Source organism: Carettochelys insculpta, chromosome 1, assembly GCF_033958435.1.
Source record: "Carettochelys insculpta isolate YL-2023 chromosome 1, ASM3395843v1, whole genome shotgun sequence".
NCBI lineage: Eukaryota > Metazoa > Chordata > Testudines > Carettochelyidae > Carettochelys > Carettochelys insculpta.
In genome coordinates this window covers 352,497,495-352,509,684 of record NC_134137.1, presented here as the reverse complement: position 1 = coordinate 352,509,684, position 12,190 = coordinate 352,497,495, and the positions used below count along the sequence as shown (strand labels likewise).

General features: G+C 40.9%; 2 protein-coding genes across 2 annotated transcripts in view; one reads left to right on the top strand and one right to left on the bottom strand.

The window, feature by feature from the left end:
* HBP1 (HMG-box transcription factor 1) overlaps positions 1 to 1,599 on the top strand; it is a 41,782-nt gene extending 40,183 nt beyond the window's left edge. Inside the window, exon 11 of the mRNA XM_075016396.1 lies at positions 516 to 1,599. Coding sequence (XP_074872497.1) covers positions 516 to 533 — 18 coding nt within the window. The 3' untranslated portion in view covers positions 534 to 1,599. The remainder of the gene's footprint in view (positions 1 to 515) is intronic.
* Positions 1,600 to 2,091: 492 nt separating this feature from the next.
* Positions 2,092 to 12,190, bottom strand: part of COG5 (component of oligomeric golgi complex 5) — a 367,281-nt gene continuing 357,182 nt past the window's right edge. Inside the window, exon 22 of the mRNA XM_075016386.1 lies at positions 2,092 to 2,556. Within this exon, the coding sequence (XP_074872487.1) occupies positions 2,442 to 2,556 (115 nt within the window). The 3' untranslated portion in view covers positions 2,092 to 2,441. The remainder of the gene's footprint in view (positions 2,557 to 12,190) is intronic.

Below are 12,190 nucleotides of genomic sequence, written 5' to 3'. Positions count from 1 at the left end.
CTAGTCATGAAGACCAAATTAAACTCTGCTACACCTAGGTATTTGCATTGAAATAAACGGGACTGTGTGGATGCAACTGAGAGCAGTGTTTCAGCCAGTCTTGGGTTGGCCTCAGCAAGAGGGAGAACTTGAACATGCAACTTTTTTTGAGATTAATTCTTTTCAGGTGTATAAATACAATAGTTATGGACATCCTATAAATATGTAGGATGAACTACCCACCGTGACAGAGCAGCAGTAGCTAGTGCTTTGTGCACTTGAGGTTCAGAGAGCAAACAAGTTGATTCAAGGAACTCCCTAAATAACTAGTTTCACTTGTTGGCTGAGGGATACAGATAATTGCTAATCATTTTATGACCACCCAAGTGTGAGCATGCTATTTTTGTCATGCACTTTGAATACACAAATGCTTTTGTGCATGCTGTAAACACATCCTTTTCACATGTCATACTGCTGCATCTGTATTTCTCTTGCCTTTGTAACTAACATGGTTCTTTTTGTTAATGTTTTTACAGGGCTCACAGCAACATTAAATCAGAATTTTACTGTTCATAACTCTAGCTTTACAAAATGGCTGATGCTGGATGGAGAGACGTATGAAGGTCAAGGTCTTACCAGTTGTGAATTTGTGAGATCACAAAGTACTGGCATTATCAAGTCAGAAAATGATTTAATATGAGTGAGGATTTGCTTTATATGATAGAGCATAACGTAAGCGAAAACTATCAACATTTTAAACCAAATTGCCTTATTTTTCTTCCAAACTTCATATATGTCTGTCAGGTAATATAGGCTTGAAAATGGCTATCCTGTGGTGCTAAGTAAATTAGGAGAAAGAGGGGGAGATGTGTATAAATGTTTTATTTTTAAAAAAAATGTACAAAAAGGGGAATTTTAAAGTAAGTAACAGCTGTTTATACATTGATATCTATTGCTGATTAATGTGTTGCACAAGCCATGCAATTAGTTATGATTCTGGAAGCTAGGATTTCCTGAAATGGCAAAAAAGCATTATTACCAACTGTGAGCTCCCAGTCTGCCTGTGCCAACAAGCTACCCGATTGTGTGGTAAGTGGACAGTGTAGCATAACTAACAAGAGAGTTACTTGGTGGGGTGCCACATGTAAAATTTATAGCCACAGTGTGATGGTTCTGCACCAGCTGAGAATACTCTGAGCTGTTATTCCAGTGCAAGTAATGGCCTGGGCCAGGCTGGAAGGAAGTAATAGCATTGCATTATCTCAAGAAAATATTGCAAATTATGATTGTCACTGTTGAACTTTGTGTTTTGTCTCCTTTGCCACATATTTTATTTTGCCATAAGATGTCTTTATGGTGGGGGCAAACTTTGCACTTACATAGGTGCAACACTTGCACTTTGTTTTTCCTCCAACTATCTAAAATTAGTCCAGATACTACAGCTGCTTTTGCTGTAAACTTTTACAATCATGGCGTTCCCCGATACTAAACAAGAAGTGTTTCTTTTTTCAAGAATCACAACTGTATATTAATTGTTCATGACTTATGTCTACAGGATGTTACCCCTAAGATTTTTGCACACTATATTCTTGTATATTTCAAATAAATTTATAAAACTTCTTTGTGGTGTTTCTTTGCCTTATAAAATAAAGAAAACTAGTCATTAAGTCACATCTCTGGAAATGCACATTTTAACTATTGTAAATCTCTAAAAAAGGCTTGTGTAGTGTAGTTTCATAAAGAACCAAATGTGTAGAATATTTCAGATGCACATCTTGTAAGTATGCTCGATGCATTGTAATTAGGAAGCCACTCATCGGATTTTAAATAGTGAATTCAAGATTAAAAGACAATGTGTTCTTTATTACACATGCAGCAAAAAAAAGATAGCAAATCAAAATCAATCTTACTTCAGAGTGCTGCAAAGAATTAAATCTATTTTGTAAGTTTAAATGTTTTTTCTTGCTATAATAGTGCTTTTTTAGACATCCACTAATCTAACTCTGCTGGAGTATAAACCCTTTCATGCTAATATTGTAAATGTGATTATACTGCATAACATACTTACTCAAGCTCTTTATTGTGCTGTATTTGCAGGAAAATAGCTAAATATGTAGGTATTTATCATTTATTAGAATTCATTTACTCCATATAGAACATTTGAGCCAGTCCTGATTTTTTTTACATTCTAAATTCAAAAAGGAGATCAGAAAATATTAAACATAGTCTGAAAATACTTTGGGTGGAATCATATTATTCTGCTAAAACATTTCCTACTGCTTAGACAAAGTTGAGGAATACAGACTACAAAGAAAAGATGGGTGATGCATTATTAGACAGGCCTTTTCTGATAGTATGTCTGAAAATGATGGAATATTGGAGACTAATTAACCCTATAAGCATTCATCTGTTAGTGCCCAGTTAACAATATAGAATTTGAACAGCATTGGGGTTGGACGCCGTTACTGGAGTGTAGACATTGCTTTCTTCAGCAGTTGAACCATTATGGGATAGACAGGTGCAAATTCCTTTCCTTCTCTAGTTCTTACTGACTGAACATAAGCTTCCAGTGCACCCCTGTGTTTAAAAAAAAAAGATCATTTTCACTGCAAAGAAGTTAGCTAGAATTAACTAATTAATCATAAAACAAAATTTATGCTATTAGACATTATAGAAATAAGTTCTGGACCCCACAGTAGATTTATAAATTAAGAAGTGAGAATAGTAAAAAAAAGAAACTTGATTATCAATGTTTACTGAGTTAGCTCTCTTTCCAAACAGTGGGCAGCTCATCCACACCCTTCTCAAAAAAGTGCATCACAACTAATCCTCCAATACTACATGGTGTTAGATGGTTTTATTTACAAAACAAAAAAGCAGTCCTGTAGCACTTTAAAGGACTAACTATTATTTATTAGGTGATCAGCTTTTGTGAGACAAAACCACTTCTTTAGATCTGGCGAATAACTGAGGTTATGTCTAGATTGTTGGCAAAAGATATGCAAATTGCAGAGAAAAGCAGAGTCACCTAGATGTGGGGGAAAGGAAGAAGGGGAGAGGGAGGACTAAAAAGCCTCTGCAACAAGTTGTGGGATACCTGCAATCAAAGGTGGGGAAACTAATTGAGATCTTTGTTGAGTCCATGGTGATAGGGATCCAACTTGAGAATAAATTCCAATTCAGATGTCTTCCTTTGTAATGTGGTGGTAAAATCTCTCATTTGCAAAGGCTTTTCTTCTCCTCCCTCCCCCTTCCTTCACCCTATCTAGCTGATTAATCAGGGTTTTTTTTTTCCCCTCAATTACACTGAAAAAATGGGTTTGCCTACCACTCTGAGGTTTCTTTTATGTAGCTTCACAGGCTCCTCCTCCCACACTTGTTTCATGAAGATCTACTCATTTCAGCAGTGAAATAGCAGTTTGTGTCGCCCAGTGATCATTTCAGGCATCTGTAAACTCAGAATAGCTAACGTTTTTCTTCTTAATTAAATCAGATGCTGGGTGGAAAAAAAAATCAGGAGGGCTGCTGGTGGCTCCTCACTGCCCCACTTTTTGGAAAATCACATTTTCACGTTATGTGCATTTCTATTGGATTTTTCTTAGGCAACTGTCAGATATGTTGCAAGGATAGGTGTACAGATTAAGGCCAGAAGGGACAATTATTATTATATATTCTGACCTGCGTCTCGCAAGCTATGGCTTTCACCCAGTAATGTGGTTGAATTAGATTGTGAGTTTGATTTATTTACTCAAGTAGGTAGTGTAATAATTCTGTCTAGCTACCAGTAATTCAACTGTCAGATTCCTCTTTTTCTGTCCCAAAAAGAGAGAGTTGGCACTATTGTTCCATCCGTCAGGTAACAATGAAGTTCTGAGTGCAAATTTCTCTCCAGGGTCCAGACTGCTGCTCCTCTTCTGTTATCTCTGGTGTTGGCTTTTTTTCTGCTAATTCTGTTGCATTTTGTATAATTATGAGGGCTTGAACATGAAAATCCTACAGACTAGGTAGGTACCTAAAGACTTGCGTACAGTGTCAAGTTCTCTGTCTTCTCTGTTATGTAATTATTAGGTATTGCAAAAGTTGGATCACTTTTGGCTCTAGCCTTTAGTGCCTTTGCTGCTCCAGCTGCTTAATACAGGACAAACAGCAAAAAGGCTGAGAAAGCTCAGGAAAATAAGCAGCAGTTCCCTCCCTCAGAGAGTGGATTAGGAAAGAAATGACAAACAGTTACTAGTAAATAATTTTCCCTGGTTATTTTTTTCCCTCTCAGGATAAATTTGGGGGCGGTTGGTTTGGTAGTGCTATTAGCACAATACTGCCCCAAGGCAGCTCAAGCAGTGAGCAAGCTAAGCTTTATGAACTAGTACAGGGCAGCCTTATCTCAGAAAACAATAGCTTTGCCCTGACCACCCAAGAAATACAACTGCCTTACAGGATGAAGAAGGCCAGCAGGTTTGCCAATCAGGCAACCACCTCCTTGACCCATCTGCTGAGGCCATGCTGAGCAGCTTCATTTTCTTCATAGCATCGCTCAAGAGAAACATAAGAACATAAAAATTTGTAGAAGGCATTTCATATCCAAGAAATGCAGCTTTCTATTCTGAAATATAGCTGGGACATGGCAAAAGGTTGAAAGACAAGCAGGCCCACTAATAAGGAATTTCTTGTTCACTTGTAATACAGACTAAAAGATGGAACAACTGTTTGTCTGGGAGAGAGGAGAAGAGGCTCTGAGGAGGATGGGAAAACTTGGTTCCTCAACACGCGCTAGCTGAAGTCACCACAGTTATATCATCGTTAAGGGTGATCCATCCAGTCTAGATGGATCTTCTTAATCACTTCAAAGGGAGAGGTGTTCCACTGAACAACAGGGAAATCCTACTGAGGAGTAAAATAGGCTACAGTGGTTTCACAGACCACTTTTGTTGTGGCTGTTCCTAGGAGGAGTCACATCCTATACATACTGACATTGGGGAAATATTTTTGATAGTAGAGGGCTCTTTAACTGAGCAAAGGCATGAAGAAATCCAGTAGCTGGATGCTGAAGTGTAAAATTCAGAGCATAAATAAAATAAAGGCCATTAACCATCAGAACAAGTTACCCAGGCAAGTGGTAGATTCTCCACCCTTTGAAGGCTTTGAATCTAAAGAGGATAATGTCTTTGTGAAAAGAGCTGATCCTGTTTAACCAGAAATCAAGGATTGGATTCAAGAGGTGACTGGTGAAATTCTACAACCTTGATTATGGAGGAGGTCAGACTAGCTAATCATATTGAAGCCTTCCTGGCTTTAAATTGTGTTAATCTTATCAGGGAGCTGACAAATAGCAGTGACATCATCCACCAAGTGTTGAATATGTGACTCAAGTTCCAACTTTGCATGTACTTGAAATGTGAAAGTCCATGGCTACATGAAAAGCATAGTTACAGGAATTGTATGTGAATATGTATAATGTAACTGGCAATCTCAGGACATCATTGGCATGACTGGTGAGCATAGAAACAAATACAATAATTGTGTAACAGAGCAATGGGCAAGATCAAGGAAAGGTAGAAGGGAGATCTGCACGGGAAAAGAACAAGTTGAGGTTTGCAGCTGATACATTTACGATTGAGGAAGATAAAGAGAAGCTAGCGAAAAACGGTGCAGGTGCTAAATGAGGAAGGGAAACAGTACGGCCTGATTATGAACATCAATAAAACAAAAACAATAGGATTTGGAGATAAGGAAATAGGAAGCTCAATGAAGATGGGATTGAACTAGAGACGTTAACATATCTGGGGCACAACATAACGATCTACACCATAAGAAGGAAATAGAATAGCGAAAAACGAACGAGTTTGAAGGCAATGTGTAAGATCTGGAAAAGCAAAGCAATTAGCTTAGGCACAAAGCTGAGCATCTTGAAAATGTGTGTTCAAGCAGCATGGTTTATGGACGTGAGACATGGGTAATAATGAAAGATTCAAAGAGAAAAATATTGGCATTTGAGAGGAGTTGTTATAGGCTGGATGCAGAAGATCACCAAGGAGGAATTATATAAGAAGATACAGCCAAAAGAGAACTTACTGTGGATGGTTATACAATGAACATTACAGCTATTCAGGCATATTTGCAGAATGAACAACTAATGAAAAGCAAGATCCTGGTATCTGGCATAATGGACATTTTGACTCGGAGAGGCAGACCCCCACCCCCATAGAGAATGGGTAAATGACATCGTAGGTTGGGGCGGAGCTAGTCTATAGAAAGGAAGCCACTCCACACTGAACAGGGAAAGCTGAACAGAAATAGTGAGAGGCATCAGCCACCCAATGGGGACTGAGCCCACGGTTGTTGATGATGACAACCTGTCGACTGCTATGATGAAAAATATAGTAACATGCACACTACTCTTTAATCCTGTGGCATCCAAAAGGAAAGTCCAGCAATCGCCACATGCTGTCCTCCAGCCAGGCACACCTCTCCCCCCCGTAGCCAGGCACCCTATCCCCCCTCTACCCCAACAAGTGATTCAGAGCTGCACCGCTGGAGCTGCCCAGCCCCAAAAGCCACACTGGGGCAGCGTTGCGGATCCCAGACACAGCTTCTTGCCAAAGCCTCAGGAGCTGTACCAGGGAAAAAAGTCCAGGGGCTGCCTCCTCCGCTGCCGCCACATGCTTGTGGTGAGGCATGTGTACAGAGCGGGAGGAGGGGTGCCCCATGTGTGCGGCTCTACTGAGCCGCTGAGTGGCATTTTGCCACATTGCACTGCCCCGTTTGCCACACGTGGGCCGTGTCTACACGTGCCCCAAACTTGGAAGTTTACTAATGAAGCGCTGAAATGCATATTCAGCGCTTCATTAGCATGCGGGCGGCAGCCGCGCTTCGAAATTGACGCTCCTTGCCGCCGCGCGGCGCGTCCAGACGGGGCTCCTTTTCGAAAGGATGCCGCCTACCTCGAAGTCCCCGTATTCCCATGAGCTCATTGGAATAAGGGGACTTCGAAGTAGGCGGTGTCCTTTCGAAAAGGAGCCCAGTCTGGACGCGCCGCGCGGCGGCAAGGAGTGTCAATTTCGAAGCGCGGCTGCCGCCCGCATGCTAATGAAGTGCTGAATATGCATTTCAGCGCTTCATTAGTAAACTTCGAAATGGCCATTTGCATGGCCATTTCGAAGTTTGGGACACGTGTAGACGTAGCCGTGGTGAATGGGAAGCATATTGGACAACACAGATTTGTAGAGTGTGAACCTGAGGTAAGGTTGAAAGTGAAACACCAGTTCATAATAAAGGAATTTGAGAATTTTAGAGAGAGACCAATTTAGAATCACCATCATGTTCTTGAGAGCTGAGAACCAAGGATATACGGCCTCCATGGATGCCCATAACATCATCATTGTCCTCTCCTGAATTTCCTCAGAAAAAACATTTGTAACTATAGCAGCTCAAAATCATCTCAATAAACTTTCCATCTTGTTCCCCAAAGAGACAGTAAATACCATCTTCCATTCCATCAAAAGACTGCCAGAGAAGGGGTTTTTCTACAGAAGACTCTAGGCAACAACAGAAATGAGAAAATAAAATACTGTTTCAAAAGGTTCAAATGCTTTAACTGATTTCGTTCTCTTTTCTGTGTCTTTAGTGAAAGTTTTTTAAAAAATTGTAAAGGCAACTGGGAGTCACTAGTTACAGCTTGCCATGAAATCCTATTTAATATAGTAACTGTCACCAAACTTTTAGTAACACCTTTTCTTATTGTATCTGAGACGCCCCTTTATCTGCACAAGAGGTGCCAGGTATAGTCTCTTAAAATTTTTATTTTGCTCTCCTGACCGCCAGGATTATTACTGAAGGATTATTGCACCTATTTGCCTTCAGTAAATGTAGGTTTTATTATAACTCTGATGAGAACTGTTGGCTTGGGCAGTGTAACACCTGTGGAATGCGCAATTCGTAAGTAAACATACAACACAAGGGTACAAGCATACTGCTACGCAAAGAAATAGTGTGTGGGAAATCATCTGCTTCGTCCATTCACTGTAGTCAGCGCAGTAGCTTTCCTAAGGAGCAGCACTGAGTGGTCTAGGGGCAGATAAATTGAAGTAGCTATGGTTCTGGTAGCACATGAATGTGGAGTTTCCAGTGGCAGTAGCCACTCAGAGAATAGGAACTTGGGAGATCTGGCAGCCCTGGGACTGGGATGTTGCCAGATATTCAAATATGTCAGATATTTTTCAAGCATCCTGTCAGCCCCAGAAAGAAGAAAAGTTCCTGTCAGATGCTGACCTGTACAGGTGAAATGAGCAAAGATGAACTATTCCATTGAAAATCCTGGCCCAGTAGAGGAATTGATCTGGAGGCCAATTTGCCGCAACTAAATATTTGGCTCGTATGCTGAGCTCGTGGGGCTTCTACTCAAACAGACTTCAGTTAAAGCTGGATGGCTGTAGGGAGGGCACAGCTGCCACTGCTCCATCAATTGGCTGCAGAGCTTCAGCAAGCTCAGGTGCTGGCACTGCACCTACTCGCCAAGAGAAAATTTTCTTTGTGCTGCAGAAAATCGCCCCCATTGGCTGGAAGGAGGGAGCTGCTCCAAGACAGGGAGTGACTGAGACAGCCACACCAGGAGCCACTCTGGGTGGGGTGCAGCATGGGGAGCCACTCTGGGCAGGGTGCCACACAGCATGCAGAGCCACTGCGGGCAGCTCATGCATGGCTGCCCCACATGGGGAGCTGCTGTGGGAGGGAGAGCAGAGAAGCCACCAGCTGGACACACACAGGACAGAAAGCCAGTTAATATAGAATCCTGGTTGTTTGAATGCTGGTTAAAACACAGTTTACTGTAGTTACTGAGGAAGCCAGTGGAGTCTGACCACACTCTGCCTGAGACACTCCCATTTAAGTGTCATGCTTCATCTTTGCCTAATCATGGTTTAATTCAAAACAGCTCAAACTGAGGCACCACCAGGCACCATGGCAACTTGACAGGAACTTTCCATCCATCTGGCCCTGAATGAAATCCTCTACAATCTTCATAAGAGAAGGCTCTGACAAAGCTCTGGCAGGGAGAGAAAGACGGAGGTGATGTTCTGAGACTGGAGAATAACATCATCATTTCCTCAAGCCCCAGAGGTTGGCTGAAGATGCATACAGTTAAAACCAGACTGGTTTATCAATTGGGATGCAGCAATTTCTAACTCAGGAACTAAATTTGAGGGGGGTGGGTGCAGCTGTTCCTCCTAGAAGGAAATAATGTAATTATAATTGTAGCATGTAGGCATCATGACACTCAGAGATGGGTCCCTTGGCAATAAGGATAATGACGGTAAGATGCATGGGACACAGGGAACTCAGTAATTGAAAAATGCTGTCACATTTCACTCCTAGCTGGCTGAGAGTGTGACATTGTGTAACTTCTTACAAAATGTTTAACTAATGCTGCCAAAACCGAGGTTTCTTCCTATCTAAATCTCTTTGGGAAGATAACCTGTCTTACAACACTTAATAAAACAGTTTGTCATCACATTATTGGTGCATCATTTTACCAAGGCAGTTCGGTATCAGCAGCAGTATATTAATGTATTCCTATAGAGTACATTATAAATAAGGAGCAGTCAAAGGATTAGTTGCATTATGGACGAAATAAATAATCATGCAACACACAGCACTGAACAATAAACTAGATCATACTGTCATACAGAAAGATGTAAATTACGTGTATATTCCAAATGTTTAAGAAAAAGGCAGAAACCCTGTCTATGTAAATCTACAGAACCTGGTCTCAAAGGGATTAGACCCAATATTGCTCTATACTCCGCATCTTCTAATCTAATAAAAGGACATAAATTCTGCTCATTAATTCTGTTTCCATTTCAAAAGATCAGACGTGATATACATTACGGATCTCATTTGTAAGAGAAAGCTACAGCAAGAGGGTTGGCGGGATGTTCTGCATATATTAATGTTTCATGAAAAATCCCATCAGATGTAAGAAAAAAAAATCTAAGATGCCCTCCCACATGAAGAAGAAGAGAAGAGGATTTTAAAGCATTTATTAAATTACTTCACTTGCTTGAGCAAAAACATCAGCTTTCTTGGAATTCAGGACAAGCTGATTATATAAGACTAGATTTTTTTTTTTTTTTTATAACATGTTCCTTCAGATCATGAAGATTTAGATCTAAATTAAAATTAACAAAACTATGGTCTGGATACTGTCCTTTAAAGCAATATCAGCAGAATCCAGTGTAATGGATTGCTAATTCATTAATATTTATATACTTAGAATACTAAGGCCTCAGTCCTGCCATCTGATTCCCAAAGATAAACCCTTACTTAGGCTGTTAGCTTCCTGGGGCGCAGTCAGTCTGATCTGTGTTTGTGTACTTTCTAGCACAATGGACTCATTCATGGTTCATGACTGAGCTTCCTAAATATGCTAGTAATACAAATACTATTACTACTACTACTACTACTACGTCTAATGTACACAGCCCCATAAAGGCACACAGATCCGCATGAACAGGTCAGATTACAGGATCAGGGCCATGAATGGCTTTACAAGTAGTGCTATTATTTTGTTATTGTGTTGTTTGCTGTGTAAACTCTAAGGCAAAGAGAGATACCCATGGAAATGTTGATATAGACCAGGGGTCAGCAACCCTGGCATAGGTGCCACGAGTGGTACGTGAACCCATTTTCATTGGCCCTACTCCTCATCCCTCATGCAGCTGGGAGCCTGCTCAAAGCCAGGCTGCCTGTGAATTAATAAAAGACCAGCTAATGCTACCAACTGCCACCTAAAGAGTAAAGTTCTGCATCTTAATTTATTTATTAATGAAGCTGTTGTAAGTAGGAGAAATAGTGACTTTAAAAAGTATCACCGACATTCAGACTGTACATAGAGGTAAAAAGGTCATATTTCCGCATTCTGCCTCAAAAAGGTTGTTGACCCCTACTATAGACAATTATATGTTATAAACTACCACTATATGGTTCTGTTTAATCAAAATATAACAAAAGCTATAACAAAACCCAAAACAAGTAGGGAGATCACTCTATTTTATTAACATTTGCACAACAATTGCCTCAAATAATTGTGTGATAGTTCTACCAACCAAACATAACTCCTATCCAACTGTTTTTAAGAACAAGCTTGTGTTGTTTGGGTGCTTCGCCTTTGTTTTTATACTTCAGACTTACCAGTGTCAGTCAATCACTAATCTAATTGGTTGATTCTAGGTTTGTCTGACTGAATGAGAAATTTAAACAGCCCATGTATGAAGGGGAAAACTGGCACCTGTAACACAAAACAACACTATGGACTGGTCATATTTTTGTACTCACTACCATGGTGGACCAAATAAAGTTTGTTTCATGAATGATCTAATACTGAAGTTCAAAAACTGATCTTTGCCAGGGCGCCTGAGAAAGGGGACACCATTGAAACAATTTCTAAGACATAATCCGCACTATGGAAACGTTTAGCAGATTCTTGATTTAATATACAGGACCAGATTTTGATCTCTATTACACCAGTGTAATTATACCTGGTGTGAGTTCATTGGCTTCAGCAGTTAACAGGTTTACAGAGTACAAACAGAATCAGAAATTGACCCACGACAGACCAGTTTTAAGTGGTGTCTGTTGACCATGAAAACCCTTAATGGTAAAGGACCTCCTCCAAAGGCCTGGCCCTGACTGTTGACTGGATAAGAAGAAGTTACTCACCTTGTAAAGTAATGATTCTTCGAGATGTGTGTTGCTGTGGCTGCTCCACTCTGGGTGTTGCTGCATCTTTGCGCCATCACTTGGAGATTCTTTTGTAGCCACCGGTTTCCCACGCATGTGCAGTAACGCCTCCTTGTGCTATCTGGCACATGCGTGGAGCAGACTCCTCCGTTCCCTCTTTACCCTAGCAAACAGGGCAGGACGCTCCAAAGCAGGGGAAGGAGAGAGGGAAGTGGAGCACCCACGGAGGTGGGTGGGGGCACATCTTGAAGAACCAGTGTTACTGCATAAGGTGAGTAACTTCCTCTTCTTCAAGTAGCATCCCTGTGGATGTTCCATTCTGGGTGACTTATAAAGAAGTAGGAGGTGAGTTTGGAGGCCAGTAATGATTACAGTATACAGAACTGCTTGACCCACTTGAATGGAGGAAGCGATCGAAGACAAAACAGCATGGTGCTGTGCGAACGTGTTGCTCGAAGACGACGTCGCTGCCTTGCATATG